The sequence below is a fragment of the Saccostrea echinata genome, unplaced genomic scaffold (assembly GCF_033153115.1).
Source record: "Saccostrea echinata isolate AGI-Se365-2 ecotype Australia unplaced genomic scaffold, CSIRO_AGI_Sech_v1 ptg000016l, whole genome shotgun sequence".
NCBI lineage: Eukaryota > Metazoa > Mollusca > Bivalvia > Ostreida > Ostreidae > Saccostrea > Saccostrea echinata.
In genome coordinates, this window is record NW_026889765.1 from 17,684,653 (window position 1) to 17,711,095 (window position 26,443).

At 32.4% G+C, this 26,443-nt stretch overlaps 1 protein-coding gene and 1 long non-coding RNA gene across 2 annotated transcripts; one reads left to right on the plus strand and one right to left on the minus strand.

Annotated features, from left to right (window-relative positions):
• Positions 1 to 17,377: 17,377 nt before the first annotated feature.
• On the plus strand, positions 17,378 to 18,315 carry LOC133188968 (uncharacterized). Its single transcript, XR_009721359.1, has 2 exons — positions 17,378 to 17,553; positions 17,652 to 18,315. It is a non-coding gene; the product is annotated as an uncharacterized LOC133188968 (long non-coding RNA).
• A 696-nt stretch (positions 18,316 to 19,011) lies between these two features.
• On the minus strand, positions 19,012 to 23,810 carry LOC133188197 (uncharacterized). The gene is made up of 6 exons (XM_061323577.1): positions 23,778 to 23,810; positions 23,042 to 23,402; positions 22,846 to 22,938; positions 22,302 to 22,502; positions 20,091 to 20,318; positions 19,012 to 19,197 (listed from the first exon to the last, which is right to left on the minus strand). The coding sequence occupies exons 1-6, from the start codon at positions 23,808 to 23,810 to the stop codon at positions 19,019 to 19,021; spliced, it is 1,095 nt and encodes a 364-aa protein (XP_061179561.1). The 3' UTR covers positions 19,012 to 19,018.
• Between the last annotated feature and the right edge of the window lie 2,633 nt (positions 23,811 to 26,443).

Genomic DNA, 26,443 nt, shown 5'->3' on the forward strand with positions numbered 1-26,443 from the left:
TTGTTCGTTTTTTTTTTGTACAAACCATGATGAATGAACATTAGAAAGATGATTTTTTTAAAGAAAACATTGTTAACTATCAATTTTCCATTGCTATGAATAAGGAGAACATTACGCGTACATTCTAAAATTGCAAAACCTACTTTTGTTGTAGATTATAGTGTAAATTCCGTCATGTAGCTATATATAGAATATAATTATCTATAATCATTTTCCTTTGTAATTTGGGTCTTTATGTAATATAAAAAGTCTGCGTTATTCACTTTACGCTGATGTTATTTCAATTTTACTTAATACCAATTAGCATCGATTTGTTCTTCTATTAGAACTATATACATGGACTTGTTAATATTAAACTATAAAAGTCTTGTGATTGATCTTAATAGTTGAACAAAAGTTTATTCTTGATTTAATTTAGGAAAAAAAATGAAACATCTAAGTTAAATCGTTTATTTCCTTGAATTCATGTATGCATGTTTAACGAGGCTCAATCTAGTTGGAAATTTCGAAAACAGACCGGTAAATATTTATGAATTTTAGATATATATTTGTGTGTGCATTGTACCATGCTTAGAAAAATTAAGTTAAAATTTTGTTACCCTGCATAGTTTTACAAAGTTTAATAATATGTAAGAAACTAAAAATTTTTGCTTGGTTGCATTTTAATGACTCGTAGAATTATTTTTTTAACAAAGTCAATCTACTGCATGAATATTTAAGTTATCAACAAAATTGCTAAGTTTAAGATTTTCAAGGAGAAAGACTACATGTGTTTACATTTGATTCCAGTAGTTTATCAAAATCGAAAATTAAAATAAAATAAGATAAAAGTGATAAATACCGGCTTAGAAATTGACATTATCTCAAAATAAGTTATGTTACAAAGTCGTTTATTAAGTAAAACATTTTCTTATTATAAAAAAATAGTGAGCTTTCAACATGCACAGTAAACAAGAAAAGCGAAACATTTTAGCGCACTGAAACACGCTGCGTAAAAACATATCCGCAGACTAGGTAGATTGGGCCTCGTTAAAAGAATGCAGATTTCACCTGAAAGAACTAAAAAAAAAATGAATTCAATCATAAATTAAAATTCAAAGCAATTTAATCTCTAATTTTTCTGAGATTGGTAATATTTGTGGTATTCCATAAATATATTATATAACTTTAAACTAAAAAAAAATTAAATTTTTCGGCCTAAATTTTGGGAATCGCATTTTGCCTTCAATATACATGTATATAAAGAATTTTATTTAAAAAAAAAAACAACTAAGGTTTAGATTCAACTGATGCGGAGGTTTTGTTTTCAGAAAAGAAATGAAAGTTCTAACTGTTTGCATGATTTGTAGACAATATATTTATTGTTTATATCGACAACGAATAGATGGAAAATAAAGTACATGTATATTATTATATATATTGTAATCTGAATATGATATTGTAATCTGAATTTGATTAAAATGAACTAAAATGATTTATTTGTTAACATATTATTTAATTCTTATCGAAAGGGGTATCGGATGCTCTCTGTCTTTACTGTTTTGATAGAGAGTTTTTTGGGATCCGTCTGTCTATACATCTGTCTGTTCCAACGTGTACGGGCTATAACGTTGTAACGCAGAGTCATTGAAAGCATACACTTAAGCTTTGTATAAAGATTATTTATGATTCGAAGATGTATTCAGACCTTAACTTATGATCGTTCTGGGAAGTTCAAGGCCATTGGCCAAAGAGGTTCGAATATAACTTCCTAATGGAAAAACATTGGAAATCGATACCTCCTATAAAGATTGTTTATGACCTGAAGGTGTGACGTGACCTTGATTCAAGTAATTTGATCAAATTCAAGGTCATTCTAGAAATGTGTTGAATTCCTTTCCTGACCATACCTTGTAATAGAGAACAAAAAAAGCTCATACTTATTACAAAGCGACCTGAAGATATCCTTAAAGCTTTGTCCTTCACCAAAGTTTAAGATCCTTGGAATATAATTGTCATCTCCCTCGGGAGATGACACATTAAGTTTGTTTTCCGGAAGTGAAGTCTTAGTGTAAGCTGCCATCGATAAGCAACTGGCAACTGACCTGATGATGACACGATTTCTAAATATAGAGATGTAAACAAAATTGAGCGTTCTGTCTTATTATTACAAAATGGTCCATCTTAAAGTAAAACTACACAGAGTTCATTAGGATGATAAAGGTTGGATTACTTGGGTGGTGGTCTTCAAAATACACATAAACATTGTATCTAGGCTATTGCGTAAAAAGTTTTCCTATTTCCATCGGACCATCAAAGAGTGGAATGATCTACCATCAAGGATCGTCTCGGCGAATACAACTGACACCTTCAGGTCTCAGGTGATCGCTTTCTAACCATAATTCAGAAATATTATTTTAACCTTTTAAAGTTTTAATATTTGGTCATATCATGCGCACCAAATTTACTATAATAATCAGCCTATTGATTGTGGGCAATACTTGGCAGAAACAGAAACGATGGGATCAAAATACACAAAACATGGCATATTGAATGTATCAGCCAAGGCGTGGATCCAAGATTTATTGACGAAAGAAAACAGTGAAAACATTCACGTTAAATGCATATATACAATGGCAAAAACTTAACTTTCATATGTACTTACTGACGTATATATGTAAAATAAAACAGAACAGAAATTTTACCTTAAAGCACAATTTAAGAAGAAATCTAAATGTCTCTGATTTAAGTAGCTCAGTGCTGCAGGCATTGGAATAAAAATTTAAAAAAAAAATCATTATGAGTATTTTCTAGGATGTCTTCACTATTCTCTTTTTCTTTAAAATTACTCCTGCAGAAAAGTTTTAGGAAAAACACAATTTTCTTTACCTGTCTCAGATTTTTTAAGGATTAATAAATAAAGCAACTTATCATTTTCTTTATGCAATTCTAATTTGCGTTTTTTTGTTTATGGAAAAAAGTAAAAAAAAATCACTCCTCGCATTCTTGAAATAAAAAAAAAATTATAACCTTTCTATACATGCTATTTTCCCAGGAGCGTATACATGTACACATAATATAGCGTTATAGAACATGAATCTGCATGGGCAGCAGAAGGGTATGATGCAGGAGTGTCTATTTTTTCCTTGATATTCCCAGTGGCTCGATGGCCAAGTCACTTCAGAGAATAACTTTAAAATAAGGAAAATCTTTGGAAATTAATTGAAGTTTGAATTAATTTAAGTTAGTGCTTTAAAACTGCTTTGCTGCTGTAGTAGGCGACTACGAACTAAAGTCAAAAGAAACGCTATGGTTTTATCCATCATACGGAATAATTGTTTTATATCTAATTTTTACGAATATTTCTCAGTGGTTAGATTTTTTTTTTTTTACAGACATTGTACAAAAAATATTTAAAACGAATAAAGCGTATTTACAACAGGTAAAATAATACAGACATGTAGCAACAGGAGGGTAGCCCCCTTCTACTTTTTTCCCAAACATTGAAAATTTTCATTCAAAGGCGCGCCCTTGCCCCATCTTCTATCTTTTGTTGCAGTATGGTACGTCAAATCATCCCGTGGGAATGTATTATAATATAAAATAAGTTTGTTGGAAAAGTTGTAATCCCCCCTTCCAAGAAATGAGAATGTGGAGTTAGGATAGCCCATTTTTCCCCTTGTCAAAGATTGTTCAGATAAGTCGTCGACCCCCCCCCCCTTTTTTTTTTAAAAAGTGATACTACTACCTTAATAGCTGAAAAAATAATACAACATTCCAATGTTTATTCTGTGACATTCATGAAGCCAAAGAGATGACATTTCAGGCTCTCTGGAAAGCCAAACTTGTGTACTACTTGTGTCCGGATTGTAACTCTCAAATTGAGGCAAATTAGAATTTGGTACTCAAGGCATTCAATGTATAACGATCATATTTTGTACCTAATAAATGAATGGTGAGATATTTTTAATCATGGTAGCATTTTAAAGGTCATATCAAAAAAATTTTTCTATCAATGGAATTTACAAAATTTGGATAGTTGTTTAATTAATTGCACCTTGAATTTTCTATGAGCAGCGCAGATGTTATTAAGATATTGTAAAAAGTAATTTGAACTTCATTCAAATCTCTTGGTGAAAATATGCATAAACTCTATCTTTATTAAAATCTGAAATAAAATAAAACATCTATTACAGATATTTTGACAAAATTAAATATTTCTTCTTTTCATCAAGGGCAGATAACTCTTCAAAAACATTTAAGGTGCAAAATGGCCGGCTTCTTATATGTTAACAGTCATGTGAATTTTGTTCATTTCACTTTCATCGTTATTTAGCAATACATATTTAACTAGTTTTAAATGATTCAAAATTGTTCGATATCCTTTCATTATACATTGAATACCTAACACAAAAAATGCTTATGATTTAAGGCTGTATCTGATCCCAGGTCATTTTGGTAAATTCAAGGGATAAGCTAAAAAAGTGTTCAATATGGATTCGGTCTCTAACTTTCTAATGGAAAAACATTGAAAGTTCATAGTTAAAGAAATATAACATATACCGAACATGTGTCATGATCCTAACACAAGGTTATTCCTCCAAGTTCATGGTCACTGACGAAAATTACAAAATTTTTGTCCAGTTCATTCCAGTTCATTCTAATGGATAGGTATTGCATGTTGAAATTTCAAACAAAGATCATTTGGGAAACTGAAGGTATTAAATAAACTTGACCCCAGTCATTGTGGCAAGTTCGAGTTTACTGGCAGAAAAGTGTAAAATTCATATCAAGTCTATATTTCTCTGATAGAGAAACATTGGAAGTCCATATTTTACTAAAGATTACTTATGGCATGAGGATGTATAATCTTTTATAAACAAGGTCAGTTTAGCAAGTTTAAGGTTACATTCACAAAATACATGAGTTCTTTAAACAAAATCGCATATGGGGGTATAATTTTGTGAGCTTGCTCACAGAACCTCTAATTAAATATTGTTTCCAGCTTTGAAAGAAAGAGTACCGTAAGAAACAAACACATTTAGATATTTTTAGCCATTTAAACTGCATTGTGCGAAGGATTAACCGAGTTTATCAAATGCAAACTAAGCCTTGTCATATTCTGTGGATTTTACGTTTCATTTAGTAAGGCCATTCCAATTTCTCTCCTATTTTCAGCACCCACCCATCATAAGAATTTCGAAATATATGTTTCTTTCTGTGTATATAATTTTCTGCGAAATGCTAATCAGTTACACTGTACAAAGTAATATTTCGCTAACAATGCAGCGAATGGCGTATCTGAGCTTGAAAAATAATGATAAGAGATTGAGTGTAAATATACATGATATATTGTTATTTACATTCAAATTGGAATTTTCATCGATTTTGAGCTTGAATAACCTCAAGTTTTTATAGTTAAATTGACTTTAAATCTGTCTGTTATTTAAATGTGGAGTCGGTAAATAAATCGGTTATTGTTTTAAATTTTTATTATCTGTCTTCTATTAATTTTAAATCTTAAGTTGAAAATGATTACACGACAAATTATAATTCGTCATGTAATCATTTTCAACTATAGATTATATGTTATATTTAGAGTACGAATTTCCTACTGTATCGGAGATACAGGGCGGGGCTTAAGGCGAGAGCGATAGCTCGAGCCGGGCCCGCCCTGTATCTCCGATACAGTAGGAAACGAGTATTCTAAATGACTTGTGACATGACCTTTCTTATGACCTCGCTAATTTACATGTGTTTTGGGTATACATCTCTCAACCAATCAGATGATTTTGCAGAAAGTTGATTTAGTACCCAATTTTTAGCAATCGCAACTGAAATGCCGAGTGAGGTGGACGTGCAGGTATCTATCAATTTAAATAATTATAATTATGAGATGCATTATATAATATTTTTTCCCAAAATTTAATTTATATTTGATTCCTTTCTATCTAGCTCTTGCTGACTTTTTTTTAAATGTAAGCTACGAATTTAGTGCAAAACATTTTGATACATAAGAATCATATATGGGAATGTATTTGAAGCAAAAATGTTTCGGGGAGCACTGTCGGGGAGGTTGTATTCTGAGAGAAATGTCCGACAATGTCATCGACCGGTCCATACATGCTCCAAATTGAAATAAACAAATGTAAGAAAGGGGGCATATTACCTTCATGTTTGAAAAAAGAATGTAGAGGAACCAAACTGAAAGGTAGATCCAGCACTCACTCACGCGCGTCGGTATCCCCCCCCCCCTTTCGAGTTTTTTCTTTTTCTTTTTTGTGGCTTTCGTAAATTATGTTTGCTAAACTTGCATGCACTTTTAATTTATCAACACGAAACGATCACGCACATATAGTGTCAGGCCTGATTATGAATCTAACCCCCCCCCCCCCCCCCACGAAACCCCCGATTTTCCAGTTAGGACATTTTTTTCCCCGAAGAAAACCATTTGTGTACTGCCCCCCACTCCCTCCTTTCTAAAATCTTTGAATCCGCCACTGGTAACTTTACGTTGTAAAATTCTATTCTTAATTCATCTCAAATTTTGAATAAATACTAACAGCGCTATCTTACGATTTGATTGATTCTTATGTCTATATCATTTAAGATACGGATTCAGTTTTCCGTCATCGCTAAAAATAAATCATACTGTATCGTTGATATTTTGCAGATACAGTACAGTTTCTGCTCATTTGCATAAGAAACGCCTACTAAAAGTGTTCTGTATCGCAGTTATTGTACGGCTGACTTCAAAGGAAAACTCGCCGGGTCATGTCACAATGAAAATTAATAAAAGACATATCTTTGAAACGCGATTGATTTGAATTGTGTAATTTACAGGAAAGTCCTATCTTTCTATGAAGTAATAAAACAAATAGAAAGATCTTTTTAATTTTGGTTACCTGAACTTATAAAAAAAAAAAAATACGCCATGATATATGACTTTGAAAATGCAACTAGCAAGTCCAGCGAGGATCTAGGAGATAATTGATTATGTAAGGTAAAGCAAGGCAAAGTGCCCTAATGAGGAGATAATTAAGCTCTGTCTTAAAAATTGAAAGTCGGCAGATTTGTTTGATTAAAGTCTCAGTTAGAGAGAATTTATCTTCTGATTTTCTTTTATCTTCTGATTTTCTGATTATCACAGATCTTACTGTGTCGCAGGCATACATGTACAATTTGAATAGTTACTATGTCGGTGAAAATTTTACTGTGTCGGGCCCGACACAGTAAAACAGCTCATGGAGAACCCTGTATATATACCCTGTATATATATATGGAGAACCCTATATATATATATATATATATATATATATATATATAGATAGATAGATAGATAGATAGATAGATAGATAGATAGATAGATATAGATATATACAGATAGATAGATAGATAGATAGATTGACCGCTCTCTGACAAAACCGGGCTTAATGACATAAGCTTTGACTTTGAGAAAAACGCGTTTATTGTGACGTCAAATTTTGGCATCTAAAACGCATATGTTCCTTTTTTTCCGTTGATCAGTTTTATTTTCATAGTGAATGTATAAATAAATACGTATGTTGATCGTCATATCGTGTGTAGAATACGTTTCTTTGCCATTTTTAAATATTTTCTTAAGATATCACCGATGGATATTTTAATATTATTACATTGTATTTACTGTTACATGTTTGAATCCTACATGTGCATTTCACGGATAATTTTAAGTTTAATGTACACGATATACAAATGAATTTATTAAACTTTTGTTCAGTTATTTCGCTAGTTTTAATATCCTAGTATAATGAATAATTAATCATGCGCTGAAACAGAGTCAGTGTCAAATTTTCTATTTATACGTAAACCCGCCTCTATTACTAATGTAAAGTGTTATGATCCACCAAACTTCACATGCTGAAAAGCCATCTTTATTTACATTACGTCACTCGAGCCAGACCTCAAAGCGATAGAAGGGATAAGCACAGAAAGAAGAATGGACGATGAATTTTCAGTAAGTAATCTAAGTATAAAATGTTTATACTTTGAAAGTTTGCATACATGAAAATGACAATATTGAATGAGTTTGATTATTTTATAATCTTCATGCGTTCTCGTAACATACAGCACCTGTTCTATGCAGCATTTGTAGGTTGGTGGATGAAACTGCAGTTCGTGTTAAGATTTTTTTTTCTCATTGTATTGCTTGCAGTTCTTCATGTAGATATTTTAAATATTCACAAATAAGCATATACTTTAAAAGCACTGAAGTTCCACGTTTGCACTGCTGTTTTTTTTTTTTCTGTGTGTGTTTTAAAACCAGCGTTGCTTCTGGATTTTATGTTATATATAAAATTCCTGAATATTTCTCTAAAAGAATAATTAAATCAAATCAATATCTAAACACTTAAAATATTTTAATGTTATTCCAATTATTCCAATTCCAATTAACGAAAAATGACCTTGGACCCTCTTCCTCTCCTAAAAAACAAGGACACCTATTAAGATAGTAGGAGGAGTAATTCTTTTGAAGCTTATGAAGTGAAGGATTTTAGCGGTTCTGCCTCCACACCCCAATCCCTGAAGAACTCTTACGAAATAAGGTTTTCACGTTTGAAAGTAGTATACGTTTTTGTTTGTTTAGGTTTTTTTCTTTTTACTCGTCATCAAATTTATGGTCTAGATTAATTTCTCCTTGGGTGGAACCCCCCCCCCCCCCAGGAAAAAAAATCCTAGATCCTCGCTTGATTCCGATACATAATGGAGGGATATAGAGAGAGAGTGGAATACTTATATACCACCTGAACTTGGCTGAGTGTCGCTAGTCAAGAGTTTGTGATTCACAAATCATTGGCTAGCAAAGATGGACCAACCCCCTCCCCCTAATAACCAAAATATAACGATCCTATATTTTAAAAAAAAAATTCTCCGTCAAATCTGTCATTCTTAATATTCTGTACCTTTATTAAGAATTCACCCACATATAAACTTACTGTACTCGTTTTAGTAGCAGTGTATATTTGTTAGTATCGAATAATTTTTGCATTAAGTATTCTACAAATATGAAGTGACGACTATTAAAAAATCCTTACTAGGTAAATACAGTATATTGTATAGTATTTTTGTTCTTATGGTTGATTATTTTCCACAGCATTTACAATTTGTAAAATAACTGTATATAACTATCATCGGTAAGTAGAAACTACACACGAGTCTGTACAAACATAGAAAACAAAAGTGTGTAAACAAAAAAAAAAGTGTACTAATATTTGGGATAGATATAGCATCAAATTAAACTTTAGTTTAAAATTAAATTAAATTTTGACATCTAAACAGCCATGTGTTTTTCCTAGTTTCGGTTTATGAATTTCTGAAAAGCCATGTGTTTTTCCTAGTTTCAGTTTATGAATTAAGTGCATGTCGTTTTAAGATATACAGAATCAGGAAAAGCTGGCAAAAGGGGAGATACTACCAAGACAAATTAAAAGCAAAGATGTTAACCAAAAATGTGTCTCCGAGATGGTTGATTTGATTTTAATAGAGCATGTCATGAAAAGTAACTCAACTTAAACTCCGTCCGAATGGGGGGGGGGGGGGGGGACGATAAGTTCATGTCCTTTATCCACTATTCAGGTGCCACGACAAACTAAGTACATTACTTAGTTTGTGGTTTGTATTGAAAATAAGTAATTCTTATATACCTGCATATATTAAATATATTTTATTGAATTTTACACAAACTTCCAGTGCTCATGGAGAGATATGACCTAACATTGCATGATAAGAAAAAGATTCATCCTTCATGCTGTACAATATATAAGATCCATAAGAACCGGGGAAGGGGAGGGGGCAATATTTTTACCATTGCATACTTAACAGTAGAAAATAAAGCTTAAAAGTTTTACCCCTAAAAAAATACTTTACAAAAGAATATACATTTAAAGCTTACAGTTGTTCCCTTTTCAAAAGTAAATTGACTTTTTTGGTTTTGTTTGTCAACATTTTCTTTTAGCTGAACTCCCCATCTTTAACTAAAATTAGCTCCTACAGCCTGTGCGTATTAAGTTAAGTCTACTTTAATCTTATTTCGTTACACTTAATAACATTTTCAAAAATATATGTAGCAAGATAAATTTATGCGTGTTAGTTATTTATTAACTCGGCAAACGTACATCATTTAAATAGAGTTGTGGTTTATTTACAGGGACTTGGCAGTTGTAGCGGTCAACACTTCTCCCGTACACCATGTAATATTCCAGTTACATCACAAAAACTGATTTTCCGATACCAATGAGTTAAACCTCATAATGTTCTCCAAATGGTGCCGCCCTATTTCTTGACTCTTTGCAAAATCCAGATCTTTGTGTTTCGAGTAGACGATATCCTATAAATTCATTTTTTTTTTAAATTTCTTAACATGAAACTATAGTGTGTAAAGGTACAAATACTCATGGGGCCAGATTCAATTCTTTGAACTAGGCGTTTTTTTTCAATACAGAACTTACAATTCATACTGATAATTGCAACCGCCAAATCAAGGAACAGTTTTTGAGTGGAATGCATGTATTTTATGTGGCATATTATGACGGGACAGCAGTACAAAACAGTATATATGATGCAAGTTCAACGTCATATACTTTGCAGCATAGCTGGTGGTTTGTTTTAATTAAAAAACTTTAGAGACCAACTCCATTGATCAGCTTCAAACAATTGTGGACCAGTTTTCAGTCGCAATCTCGGCTCCCCAGTACCCTGCATGACAGTGGCTGGAATGGAAGACTTTCCTAAGCCTCTAAGGGGAATACAAAAGTACCACATAGCTTGGTATTGTGTCCGTAGAAGAATGAGTTTCATTAGCAGAAGTGAGGATCATCATATTAAAAGACAAGAAATCGTAACCAGGATAGGCCAGTTATTTTATTGTCATCTCTCTCGAGAGATGACACATTAAGTTTGTAACCCCGGATATGAAGCCCCAGTGTAAGCTGCCATTGATAAGCTGGTGGTCTGGCAAATGACACGATTTCTAAATATAGAGATGTAAACAAAAATGACAAAGAATGGACGATCTGTCAAACAGGCCATCTTAAAAAAGAAAAACTACACATAAATCATAGAGAGTCACAGAGACAATATCGCTTGGGTAGTGGTGGGTCTTCAAAATACATGCAGTTATCTAATCATGGTCATCGCTTGTGTATCAGAATGCACTAAACATGACATTGATTAGAACAGCCAAGGCGTGGATCAAAGTATTTACAGAAAAAACAAAGTGGCGGGTCTTCAAATAACATGCAGTTATCGAGGCTGTTACGTAAATGATGGCCAGTGCGTGTGTATCAAAGTACATTTTACATGGCATCGATTAGATCAGCCAAGGCGTGGATCTAAGAATTTACAGAAAAACAAAATCAAAGTAAATACTCGCATTAAAAGTTTAATTTATACAACTGATGTGAATTGATGTCGAAAATTTTACCTTTATGTGTATCATAGTCATTCAATAACCTGATGCCATTTTTAAAAATATTTTTTTTTTTAAAACAAATAGTTAATGTTAAAACTACAGGCATTGGAAGAAAGATTATATAATCATTGTGAATTTTTACGCATGTATGCACTATTCTTTGTTTTTTGTTAGAACTATAAAAAATAAATGTCAGAAATACAATATTGTTACCTTTGTATAAAAGACGCAATATCTTTACCCGACTCGTATTTTGAGAATTTATAATTATAGCATCTGCAATCATTTTCTTTGTGTAATTTTAAATTGCATTATTGGTTAGTGTCAAAAAAGCTATCAAATCACTTCTCTTATTCTTGAAATATTATTATATAAAATGATTGTTTCCTTGAACAGCCTAATTAAATATCACGGTTGGTAAATTGGTACTCTTTCAGATAATTTGTAAATGCCTAATTTTAGCTTATACCGTGTAAATTTTATTACTGACCTATATTTAGATGCATGTGAGAGTTATTTCTTTGGATAAACCATATATTTAAAAGTGGAAAATCTTTCGAAATCAATTGAGGGTCAGTGTCGTATAGTGAGACTTCCCCATAGTGAGATTTCCCCGGAAGACTGGCTATATAGTGAGATATACCCCGGGAAGACTGGCTATATAGTGAGACTTCCCCCCGGAAGATCGACTGGCAATAGAGTGAGACTTCTCCCGGGGAAGTCCCCCCTTTCATAGTGAGACTTCCCCTCAAATGTAGTTTCCGGAATATTTTATTTCATTGTAAAACAATATTATTCAGTATATGAATAAAAGTTCTCCGTTAATTAATAATTAAAACATCTTAATAGCCTTTTAACAGTTTGTTAGCCAAAAATAATTATGGGATGACATGTACATGTATATTGATGTGAGATAACTGAATGAAAAATGTACGTTATTGTTACAAGTATACATTTTTCTTTACTATATTGTATTTATTGCATTCCCCAGGAAGGTTAACATAAGCAAATTCCAAGAGTCCACGAGGAATGATCTATTAAATGTTAAATGTATTTCTTTTGATAAGAATCATTTCGGAACAATTCAATTATTTACTGTGCACGATAAATTTTTAATGCGCACTTCTATATTTATTCATACATGTATCTATTTTATAAGATCATTATCAAAATGCAAATATATATACATCGTCAATGTAAATAAAATACTACTGAACATGGAAGGGGGAAGCCTCACTATGGTCGTTTAGGGGGGAAGTCTCACTATATAGTAATTCTCTCCCCCCCCCCCCCCCACCGGGGAGTCTTACCGCTATATATAGCCATATTTCCGGGGGAAGTCTCACTATGGGGGTGGGAGTCTCACTATATGACACCGGACTAATTCAAGTTAGCGCATTAAACTTCTTGGCTGTTGTCCGAGTAAGCTGCTGTAATGTAAAGTCAACAGGAACGCTAAGGTTTTACCCATCCTCTTGTATAACAATTGTTTACAAATACGAATACTGCTCAGTGCTTACATTTTTTAAACACATATATAAAAAATATTTGAAATAACTGTTGCAAATGTTTACTGAAAGGCAGCTTGCCTCTACCTTCACCACATTTTTTTGTTGCAGCATATTCATACCCCCCCCCCCCCTCCCCAATGTGTTTTCGAGAGAGTCAAAAAGTTTAAATCTTCCCTCTGATCCACGAAATAAGAATTTCGAGTTTGAACACCCCCTTTTTTTCCTAGTGAAAGATTATTCAGTAAGTTGTAATTTTTTTCTGACTACCCACCCCCTTTTTTGAAAAAAAGTTCTTCTGCTTGTAATCGCTGAGGAAAAAAATGTTACATTCCACTGTTTATTCTGTGCCCCCCCCCTTTTTGAAAAAAAGTTCTTCTGTCTGTAATAGCTGAGGAAAAAATGTTACATTCCACTGTTTATTCTGTGCCCCCCCCCCTTTTGAAAAAAAAGTTCTTCTGTCTGTAATAGCTGAGGAAAAATGTTACATTCCACTGTTTATTCTGTGACATTAATGAAGCCAAAGAGATGACACTTCAGGCTTTCTGGAAAGCCAAACTTGTATCCCATTGGTATCACTGACTCTCGCAAGCATTTACCTCTTCATAAATTTCCCATCGGGCCTGTCAATCGCTTGAATAACGTACACATAATGACACAGCTTTGTTTTGTATTTAGTTTCCTGTTTCTTTGTTATCATAATTATTTTCTTTGTCGTTTTCAACAGTATTTATTGAAAGCAAGAAGTATAGTTTACCTTTATGAAATTAAGTTGATATACATAAACATGTATTTATTGTAGTTATTCACTGTGCAACACACACTAAATAATCTAATAAATGTCCTTAGTGATATATTTATTCAAAAGGGGAAGCATAAAGTTAGGTTAAAATTGTATTTCATCATCAAATTAATCTTATTCTCTGTTTCTAAGACGCCATTTTTTTTTTAAAAAAGATGACGTTATTGAATAATGTCAATGACGTTATTGTTTCATTACAACATGTTGTTTTCAAACACGTATATTTTTTGAAACTATAACAAATTAAATCCTCAAATTTTGACTGTGTGTCCTAAATTTGTTGTAGATTTGAAATATTTGAAAAAGTCAATTTCGAGAATTTTGTCATTAAGACCCCTTTTCCTAGAGAACGGTCCATATATATATATATATATATATATATATCGATTAAAATTATACCCAAAATAGTAAAAATGCATATACGCATATGTGTGAGTGCGTTTTTTTTCGTGTCAACAAAATTTTTCGTCAACCTACTTTATAGTCGGAAGTACGACTTTAAAGTTTAAAAACTAAGTTACAAATTTGATAAGCCAAGTTTGTTGGATAGGCCAAGATTAAAGATGGAATTTCCAATTTCAAAATTGAAGAAGTTAAGAATAAATTGGTAATTCAAACTTCTAAGTTAGAAAAATCAAATTTAAAGTTGTTAATTCCAATTTCCAAGTTGAAAAGGCCAAGATTAAGTTGGAAAAGGCAAGATTAAAGTTGATAAAGCCATGATTAAAGTTAGTAATTCCAATTTTAAAGGTAAAATCTGGGGAGGGGGATTACAACGTAGAACTAAACGCTTCTGCAGCATTCAAGTAGTCGTGAATACTTGTTATTAGATGACAATTTAGAGAGTTGCTATTTTCCGTACATTAATGTTTTGAATTAACCTCTATATGTGCTATTGAGTTGGGTCGTTAGAAACCTGGCCTATTAAGTATAAATAAGTTAGAAAAATGCAATTTTTATATATCAGAAAGGTTTTTGGTGTTTCTTGACGTCTTATAGATGGAGTTATCTATCTTTTCATGCTTTCGTGAATTTAAAATGTATTTACATCTTGCTGATTAAAGTACATTAAAATAAAACCTCCATTCCATGTATTACCGTGATTTCAATAATTTTAACGAATCTAATTTTCTGTCTGATTTAAAAAATGAAAATTTTGATAGTCTTGCAGAATTACACGATCCTAATGATATCCTTGATACTTTCTATAAAATGTTTAATAATGTCCTTGACAGCTTTGCCAGAGTTAAAAACAAAAGAGTTAAAAGTGAAACTCGACCAAAATGGTTAACTAAAGAAATTAACGAAGCTAGACATTTACGAGATTTTTACCACCATCAGAGGGATTTTGAAAATTTCCGAGCATGGAGAAATAAAGTTGTACTCTTGATTGACAATGCAAAAACTTCGTATTACAGATCAGCCATTGAGGATAGTTCAAACTCCAGAGAAATGTGGGGATATCTAAATCAATTGGCATCTAATTCTAAAAATTTTACTCCTACCCATATCACTCATAATGAATCAGAAACTAACAATTCACAAGAAATTGCAAATATTTTTTAATGAGCACTTCACAGGAATTTCAAGTAAGCTATTGCATAATCTACCAAACTGCAAATTTGACCCAGAATTGTTAAAACAATTTACGAAATCTAAAGTTGGTGATGAAAACTTTTTTAGCCTTACACCTATTAGCGAAACTGTAGTATTTGAGTTGTTAAACGGGCTTGATGAAAATAAATCGGCAGGCATTGACTTCATTGGACCTCGTCTCTTAAAACTATCAGATAGTATCATTGGAAAATCAATCACTCATTTAAATAATACTAGCATTAGTAGTGGTGTTTTTCCATTGAAGTTGAAACAAGCAAAAGTCACCCCTGTATACAAAAAAGGTAACAAAGCAGACCCTAGTAACTACCGTCCCATTTCTATACTACCAACATTATCCAAACTAACTGAAAAGCACATAGCAAACCAATTGCGAGATTTTACCTCAACTTTCGATCTAATTACAACATCTCAATCTGGGTTCAGAGAATTTCACTCTTGTCAAACAGCACTCACTAAACTAACAGATGCTTGGTTGGATGCAATGGACCAAGATAATCTCATAGGCATAACATTCTTGGATTTCAGCAAAGCTTTTGATCTAGTAAGTCATGACATTCTTATAGATAAATTAAAGAATTACAACTTTGATCAACTGTCAATTAATTGGTTTCACTCGTATTTGAATAACAATGTGTAAAAATTGGTACATCTTCTTCTGATGTCTTACCTGTCACAGCAGGAGTGCCACATGGATCAATATTAGGCCCATTACTGTTTTTGTTATATATTAATGACCTTCCCTTACATGTCTCTCAAACAAACATTGATATGTTTGCCGATGATGCAACTCTACATGTTTCTGAGAACAATATATCGTGTATTGAAACAACTCTAAATTCTGATTTAGTAAATATTGAAAAATGGTGTTTAGAAAATCAAATGGTTTTAAATGGTGATAAAACAAAATGTATGCTGATAGGAACCCATCAAAGAAAATCAAACTTAAATAATCCAAAATTGAGTCTGCATGTTTCTGACAAACACCTTGACAATGTTGAAACAGAAAAGCTACCAGGGGTTCATATAGACCATACACTAAATTTTCATAACCATGTAGATTCAGTCTGCAAATCTTTAACATATAAATTATTTACCTTGCGAAAAATCAAGAAATTGCTTCCTCTGAAAACCAGAAAACTATTCTACAATGCCTTCATACTGCCTTCTATTAATTATTGTCTGACTATCTGGGGTAATGCACCAGGCAGTTGCATGGAAAGAATCCATAAGCTCCAAAAAAGGGCCGCTAGAATCATACTTAATGCGACTCCTGATGCACCATTAAAGGCACTATTTGAAAAATTAGGCTGGCTATCTGTTTTTGATTTATTAACTTTACACAAATGTATCTTGTTGTAAAAAATATTTTACAATCAGAGCCCTGCTTACCTAAATGATTTATTTGTTTTTCAAACTTCTAATGCTTATACTTTACGCTCAGAATCTAATTCTCATGACCTTCGTCTACCAAAACACAAAACAGATTTGTTTAAAAATTCCCTTCAATAATCTGGTGTTCATTTATGGAGCAGTTTGCCTTTAAATGTAAGATGTGCACCAACTCTATAAGTCTTTAAGCGAAATGTAGAAAGACTTATCCTCAACAATAGTATTTAATTATTCTAATTTGATATCTTTTGTATAAATGTAGATATTTGTATTGTCATGTCTTACAATTGCGAGATTATATCACTTTATCTGTCATTCTATTATATTTGATTGTTATTATCATTATGCGATCTTGTAAATATTATGTACTGGATGTCTCAATTACTATTTGTTATTCTTTGATATTTTTGATGTAATGTTTGTTGTAATTAGAAGGTCCCGAGGAAGAATAGTGTGCCACACTAATCAGGCTACCTTCTCTAAATAAAATATTATTATTATTATTATATATGTGACGAAGTTGATTTTTTAGTCTATTGTAAATATTGTTTAAATGTTTTTATAACGGGTTTCCATACTGTTGGGGTTGTTTTGCTGCCACTATATAAAGGGACTGGTTTTGTCAGAGTGGTCAGATCTAGTTTGGTGTCCGGTAGCGTGACCAGCCGGAGGTGTACCACGTTTGCTTTATCCCCTGCATGATTATACAAATAGCGAATATATTTCGGTGAGATATAGCACTGAATTTAACGGGTAGCCATATAACTTGTTAGGAGGACTATTGCAGCGTGTGTATGCAGTTCTAGCCGGTAAGAGTGTTCGAATAATGTATATAGGTGGTTTATTATAAATTTCCATTTTTCAGTTGTAATATAGGTTAGATTTTGTAAAAGTAAATTTATTTCAGTGCGTAAGGTGCTGAGAGAGTATTGTGCACCTAGAAGACGGGCTGAGGGTCAGTTGACGACTGTTATAAGCGTTTGAGGTCAGTGGGGAGCGTTGGATTGAGGGCAGTCGTGTCATGCCCGATCGTCGATGCAGACCAGGAACCGATGTTGGTAGGATAACCGCAGTTGGAGGCGATAGACCCGGGGCTACGGTTAAAGCAACTACCACGTGGTGACGAGAGAACGGTACAGGACTTAGACGTTCCTAGATGAGTGCTAATGGCGGATGCACGTGTGGTGTGACTTCCGGTGAACGTTTATAAGCAGTTGTGATTTAGTAACTATTGAGTAACTTTCAGCCGTTTAAGAAAAGGAAATTATCTTTTTGAAGTATATATAATTATTAACTAATATTATTTGAGTTTTTCGGAATATTATTTAAGTCAATTTTGGTGAATTTTTCATTTGATATAATATCTGATACTTACTGAATCAGAATTGTAGAAGTTAATATTGAATTAATGTAAAGTATCGGAATTGGTGAAAACTGAGTTAACACTTTACTATTACATTTATTTCATTTTCGGTGTGTGAGCCTGTATGCGAGAGTGAATGAATGACATAGAATTTATTTGTTTTCTATTTTATTTATTTTGTGTTAATAAATTTATTTGTTTATTCTGATTGATATTGTTTTCCTTCTCAACTCTACAAAATCCAAAAAGAACTCATTACAATATACTAGTTGTATAACGGTTACAGCCCTAATACTACCTGCATGACACTGGAGGATCCATAAGGCAAGGTGAAATGGTCACAAGTGTAAAAATGATAAAACGTTCTTTTTATTATTTATCAAGCTCTTCGACTTGTTTTCCAAAGTGGGGGAACTGGGCTAAAAAAAATTTGACAAGTTAAAAAAATGCTTCCTCAAGCATGATAAAACAAAACAAAACAGCTCCTATAAATAATGCAAAAATAGCCCAACTTGAAAAAGAAAAAAACACTTTTTAAAGGGGGGGGGGGGTTACTGCAACAAAGAGAAGGATGTACTGTAGGAAACTGCCTTTCAATAAAAATATTAAATTGACAGTAAATTACCATTCTCAGAAAAATAGGGAACCCCTCCCCCAAATCCCTTGATAATACAGTGCATGTTTATGTATATATAATACATGTTATATTACTGAGCATTTGTAGTATATTGTTTTGTAATTATGAAAAAAGCATTCAAGATAAACCATGAACACAGAAAAAAAACAAAGTTACAGTATAAGAAAGAGCTTCTATTCAAATACATATATTTTACATATTTTATAATACCATTGGCAAACCTGGATTGTAAATGTGTTGAATAGATAAGAACCAAGAAGAATCTATTATTGTTTTATTGTTGCATAATCCATTGTTCATTCGGAATGACTCTGTGTTTTACTGTCTCTCGATTGTATGTATAGGAGATATGAATCCTGCCCGTGGAGTCCTGAAACAAGGTGGGATAACTGAACTCGACTCCATTTTCATCTGTTTTATATTCTAGGTTTCTTGTGTACTTCCAAGTTAGACCTGTATATATAACGTTCATATACACGTAACTTAATTATGGTCATGTTCACATATATATTTAATATTAATATTTTTATTAAACATTTTAGCGAAATGCTTGACTTTCGGTAGCAATAAACTAAATTACATGTATTTAGTATTCATCACTACTATACTGATAGATAAGGTAAATTAACGGATAATTAATGAATTAATAAAGAATGGTATTACCCATCATCTTTTTTTTTTTTTTTATCTTTTCTTTTTGTTTTTGAAACTCAGTATATTGCATTTAATCTCCTTGTTGAGTAATGACCCTTTGTTTTGTTTTTTAACTTCCCAACATTGATTTTTATCAACAATTACATGTATATAGCATTAGATTCAAATTCGAAAAATTGTATAAAGTACGAAGAGGTGGTTAATTTTCAGTTACTTTTCATTGAACTAGGTATTTAAGGTTCTCCATTAATAAACTCTGGTAAGACAAACTATGGGAAATTTTAGGATTAGTTATCTCTCTTATTCTATGGTGGGACTCCATTATATACAAACTTGTTTTCAAAAATCATGAAAATAACAAATAGTCATATTAATATATGTAAAATGAATAAGTTTAATCGCATAGAATTGGTTTTTCATTCGAAGTTTCTCATTAATATCCTATAAACTGATATAGAGTTGCAAGATATGTTGCAAAGATTTAAAACGGCGAACGCAGAAAGTTAGAATTTTGAACATCAAACATTTTACAGATATTTGATATTTACATCATTAACAACCAAAATAAGTCCTAAAAATATACCAAACCATACATCCATTTTTTTTTATCATCTGTCCTTAACAATAACAATCCAGTTTGAGTATCCTCACAAAAATGACTTTATTTCATATATTTACCACATAGTACAAACCTTGGTCTGTAGACAGTGAAATACTGAGAGGATTTCGATCTTTGTTTGTTGGATTGTACACGATAGCAAAGTTACCGCTGCTGAGAACCGTGGCTTCTATCCCGCTGTTGTTATTGGGCAATGTTGTTTTTGTTGGTTTAGACCACGTTTTACCATCATCAGAACTATCGGCTTTATAAATGTACTGTGCTCTCCTGTCTCGAAAGAATGCCACGAGTCGCAGATCACCTAAAACAAATTATGTAGACACATAAATTATAATGATTTCCGATTTTTAAGCAAATTCCAAACATATTCATTGTAAAAATAGAGACGCAATGAGGTTTTGAATGACATTCTATTGTTTTATTGTGAATATTATGAAAATGTCTAGATGGATTTTTTGTTGATAACTATAAACACAACATGTTTTCAGTGGTGTTAAAACATTCTTAAAAATACCTTTGTCTCGGCTGAAGTGCATTCACTTTATATAATTTTAAAATGTATGACTACATATATCGAGATCTGTGATGAATATTTTCTCTGTTCTATGCAATAGGAGGAATATTGATAAACTCCTGTAAAAAGTTACTCATATTGAAATCAATACATGTGTTTGTAATACTACTATAATTTATTTAAGCTATTTTAAGTTCTCTGCTAAATTGACAATAGATAGATGTTGATCTATTAAACAGTTATTTATTGGAAATTGTTTCGCAACCTCCCCCCCCCCCCCCTTGTTATACGATTATGTTTTTCAGATGTAAAAGATTTATAATTTATATGGTACTTTTCAACATTTTTGCTTTAGGAAATCAAATTGCTTGCAAATGTGCGTTAATCATTCTTACGTCAAATCCTTTAAGTTTGAAGTAAATGTATAAGTTCCTTTTAAAGTTTAGTGCAAATCAATTAAGGAGTTTGGACAATGTATATAAATTGTTCTTTTTATTTATATGCATATAACTTCCGCTTCTTTGTCTAGACTAAACATGATCTCTAAAATCATCCAAATCTTCATATATATTACATAATTTATGGGAAATCTAAAATTATCATCAATGGAAGAAAGCATAATTTACATTGTTATATTTATTCTGAATTTTAGTTTACTTATTCTTTTGACTTAGCAATATATACGACACCTGGTGGTTGCGAAATTGATGCTTCACCGCCTGATTGGCAGGCCCAGTAAATTTCCTTTCCTATTTTCATTGTACGATTAACTTGCCTGTTTAAAGAATGGTTTCTACTAAATAATCATGCTTAGTTCAAAGAAAATGTGACTTGACATCGTGCCCAGAGAAACAGAAGCGATCTCTTGATTCCAATGTCCTTGAAATGAGAGAAACAACTTGTTCTTCATTTAATGAATCAATCCCAACATTTTTTCCTGAATATTTTAAGAAAAATTCTTTCAAATGATAAATTATTTTCTCCTTTTGCATCGATCAGCGCAAGAACTGTCTTTGATTTTCGTCTTTCGGCCTTTTATAATTTCTTCCAATTAATGAATGGACAGAAATTATATTGTCATACAATATACAACCTAAAAGAGCGGGGTGGCAGTATTTTGCAATTTTTTTGAAATAAGCGAATAAGTGTACTATAAGAATTCATGAACTGCATGGATATATTCTAAAAATACTCAGCACTGTATATAAGATTTTTTCCCTTGTCCTTTCATAATATGCCACTGGTTTTAATTTCTTGTTTTTTCCTCAATTTGCAATAATTTCAGGTTGATTTTATAAAATAATTTTTTATATCTCTTTGGTCTAATGTCAGCAGATCTCCAATTTTTTACTTAAAGCCATGAAGGCATATTGTATATTCTCTGCATTTTGTATTCATTGGAAGCATGTACAGTCATAATACTCGTTTACAAATAATGTTGTATTTAAAGGACTAAATTTTAATTTTTTTTATAACAATTTCCAATTATCAGAAAAAAGGAACTATTCCACAATATTAAAAGCATAATCGATATGCTTTCTTTAAAGAAATACATGTAAAATTGTACTAAATGATCAAAGGGACCTGCATGTACAAGTACTTGAAATTCAAAAAAAAAAAAAAAAAAAAAAATGTAATCAAGGTATTGTCTTCACATGCTAATGGGAAGAAACCACTGAAAACTTTACTGTGTGTACATTTCAATTGAACAAATCAAGCTAAAGTAATTTGATACATGAAAAGAAATTAATAAACGCTTATATTAATTACCTTTCTTTGGCCTGATGACGGATGGTTGAACCAGATAGTTGGTGTCCAAAAACGGATGGTCTAGCCAAGAACTGAACACGTTGTGATCCACACATTCCTTTAGATTTGAACTTTGATCCTTGCTGGATCCGCCGGCGTAGTATATAGGGTACAACCATGTATTTCTCAAAGATACAACAACTCTATTTCGATCAAACGAACCTATTTTTTGACCAAAATTTAAATTGAAATCAAAAATATACAAGGATTATTATCCGTCTACAGTATCTTATCTTTTCTGTTCTTAATCTTAAATGTTCACTGATATATGTAAAATCTTATTGATCGTCAATATATCAACGTTCATAGACCCTCAAAGAAGAAAGATAACTCTAAATGGTTAATGACTATTATTCCTTAAGTTTATAAAATTATTTAGTTAAAAAAGCTTTTTCTGTCAATTTTTCTCGGCACAATATGCTGTAATTATGTGTATTTTTATTAAAAATAAGATTTCTTTGACAAAATTATTAACATGAAAGCAAAATTTATACGAAGTATTCACCTTTGTGTTTAAACATCACGCGCGGTGGGGAAAACCGTATATTGGAAGAATTCGTCACATTCAATGCACTCAACACCCATATTTCTGCGGATTCTTTATAATAAAAATGATTCATCATACATGTACATAACAATATGCAGACTTTTATTCAAATATGAATTCAAATTTCAAAGAAAAAAAGCAATTTAATGTGAACCTTCACTTCTTGTTCCAAGTTGTGATTTTTTTGCTTCCTGTTGCGTGTGGAAAAGGTACAAAGCATCTGTTTTATTATCATAAAAGAACACTGGGTTTTGATTAGAGTATCCTTTTCTCTGGGACACGACCTGTGCTTTTGACCATTGGTTGGAATTATTTTTCAATTGGCTGAAAACAATGGCAACATTGCTCATCCCTTCCGATATTCCACTAAACCAAGCCATGACAAGGTCACCATTTGGAAGAGGCTCAATGAACGATGCGTGGTTTGACGCAAAGGGTGGCATCATGTAAGCTTCCATGGTCCCATCCGAGATATTCCGAAGAATGCCGTCATATTTTGGATCAGCCTGAACAGTCTTTGTAAGTATAGAGATCAAAATAACGAGTCTGTAATTTGAATGTTTTGATGAAGTATATAGCTATTTTTCGTATATGAATGGATGTACGTGTTTAAATTCTTTATTTAAATTTGAATGACATATTTGAATACAAATGTAAGGTTAAAAAGTATACATAGGTTACAAAATAAATCATTATCAATACTCACAGTGACATTTGAAGACCACTAATATACTGCCTGCAATATCATAGCATTGGAATTGAAGGTCAGAACTGATAAGGAAAGCAAATGTAATTCAGAACGGAAAAGTAGCTCTTGTGACGATACATATTGTCGTCCTGTATATATTGTCGTCCTGTATATATCGTCGTCAGCATCAATATACACTTACCCTCATAGCATATACTGTTGTCCATCGGTACATATTGTCACCGGCTGAAAAAATATACGTGTACATATTGTCGTCAGCGACAATTTGTGACTTACCTTTTTTTTTCACATGCATGCATTGTGGTCCCCATTATGGTTTCTCGAGGATTGTTCTTAGTTTTGTGATACATTATTGATGTGTAAATCACACAGACTTGTCAGTAAACTCATGAAAGTCGCTATTTATGAAAGCGCAACTTATATATATATATATATATATATATATATATATATATATATATATATATATATATATATATATATATATATATCTTCCTTAGATTGCATGTTCACTAAAAGACAACTCATAAGTTTTAACTAACAATTGTCATTTGTAACTTCAAAGAAGCATCTGCAATATAAAGCTATATTTAATATACAAGTTGCACCGTGAATAGGGAAAACAATGTTACAAATACCAAGAATCTATCTCTCTGTCTGATTGCGGACAGTCTGGTTAATTAACCTTTTCGACGAGAAAATGTGCAAAAGTTCGCAGTACATATTGTCGACAATGTGTGCGTATATATAGGGTGCATTTTGTTAGCCATTATGCAGGGAAAACTAAAAAGCTTGCCTTAGCATATGCCGTATAAGCTTTTTTTTGTCACCCGTTGTCATTATGTTCCGTGAACTACAATATGTGCAGTAGAGGTAGTACATATTCACGGCCAGGAACATGTTAAGTTTCTAGACAGTACCGTTGTCAGAAACCTTTAAAGTTAAGCACTAAAACTGGTTCGTTGTCATGAACATACAAGTGAGGTTAGGATAAAATCCGTCCGGTGTCATGCAAAAGATACAAGAATTTATACATGATGCCTAAATTTTAACGTTTTTGACAAATTCCAAGAATAAATTTGTATTTTGGGAAACAGATACAACATTCATATCCATACAAATATTTATGTATTTGATATCCACAATACATTTGAGGAGTTTTGGTTGGCGATCACATGTCCATGTGTGAAGCCATGATTATGAGCTGGAAAATTATATATTTTTTATATTTAATTCATCGAAATGGTACCTTTATTTTAAAATATGAAGAGAAACTTCATTTTCAATGTATTAGGCAACTGACAGCCTTTTGTAGCTAACATGTTTTAAGAAATCGCAATTTATAAGCAAAATGTCCGTTGTCAGTACATGTTAAGTTTATCTGGTCCGGTGTCATTTTTCTTAACATGTAAGTTAATCAATAAAATGCAACAGAAATGATCAAATATATGCTTAATTTAAAAGAATACAAAGCATATTACAAATATATTTGAATCTCGGGGTCGCCTTAAAGCAGCTCACACCAACGTGCTAACTATTCTGCGATGTTTTTATTTTCAATTCATTTTCTCTTAGGAACCTGCATCCTAGCTAGTATGCAAACATATACAATTCCTTGTATATCATCAGTATAACAAAATTAAAATGTTATGCTTAGGTCACATTTAAGCCGATGGTCAGGCGACCAAATTATTTCGTATCGTCGGCTGAAAAAAAACATGATCGGCCGACACTCGGGCGACGCAGAGTAGTCATATTAATTCCTAGGAACACAGATACCTTTAAAAGTAAAAATACTTATAAGTTGACCAACCATCACCCGATCATCGTTCGTTAGGCCGCAGTTTGATTTTCATCTGCGGCCGACAGTTGTACGAAAACCCAATGCCTAAATGTCGACCGACTGACGACCGACTTTAAAAACTGTATGCCGATGATCGGCCGATGATCGAAGGTTGGTGGACGGACTATTCAATGAATGCTTCGATTGAATCGGCCACAGACAAAAAAAAATAACTTGACCCGACTGACGTGCATAAAATTGTTCGGCCGACGAAAAAAAAGGAGATAAAAATCGGGCAAGACAACGGCCGATAATATGAAACTTATGTGGAAGCATCCTCAGGTAATGTAGATTCAAGTTTGTTCAAATCATGACCCCCGTGGGTAGGATGGGACCACAGTGGGCTATCAAAATTTTACATAGGATAACATAGGAAAAATCTTTTAAAATCTTCTCAAGAACAGCAAAGCCATGATTGGTCATATTTATATGGAAGCATCCTCAGGTTGTGTAGATTCAAGTTTATTCAAATCAAAGTTTAACATAGGAACACATAGGGGAAATCATTAAAAAATGTTATCCTCATGAACAACAAAAACTTGATTGGTCATAATAAAATAAAAGCATCCTCAGGTAATGTTGAGTCAAATTTGTTCAAATCATGACCAACAGAGGGGCCAAACAGAGGATCATAGTTAAACAAAAGGTTTTAAAGGATATATCAATAAAAATTTCTTCTTTAGAAAACAAAGCCATTATTAGTCATATTAGTTCAAAAGCATCTTTAGGTGGTGTAGATTCAAGTTTGTTCAAATCATACCCCACCCCCCTTCCACTTTAATATTTAAACTTTTGAATACCTAAGTGATTTCTGCTATTTTCGAACCAAAGTGCTTAGGTGAGCGATGTGGCCTATAGGCCTCTTGTTTTTGGTGGATTTGTGAATGTAATTGGTTTGTAAATCACATTGACGTATGCTATTTCATGCAGCGTGATTGTGACGGTACATTTTGTCGTCCTGTTCATATTGTCGCCGGCGACAATGTGTACAAGCACTCACTGAG

What these genes read in the sequence shown, in the direction of transcription:
- LOC133188197 (XM_061323577.1), bottom strand. Translation starts at nt 23,810, where the DNA reads ATGTACCGATGGACAACAGTATATGCTATGAGG. An exon ending in CGTGATGTTTAAACACAAAG is followed by an intron (nt 22,503 to 22,845) that starts GTGAATACTTCG and finishes GTCAAAAAATAG; the next exon opens with GTTCGTTTGATCGAAATAGA. An exon ending in TTCACTGTCTACAGACCAAG is followed by an intron (nt 19,198 to 20,090) that starts GTTTGTACTATG and finishes TTATATATACAG; the next exon opens with GTCTAACTTGGAAGTACACA.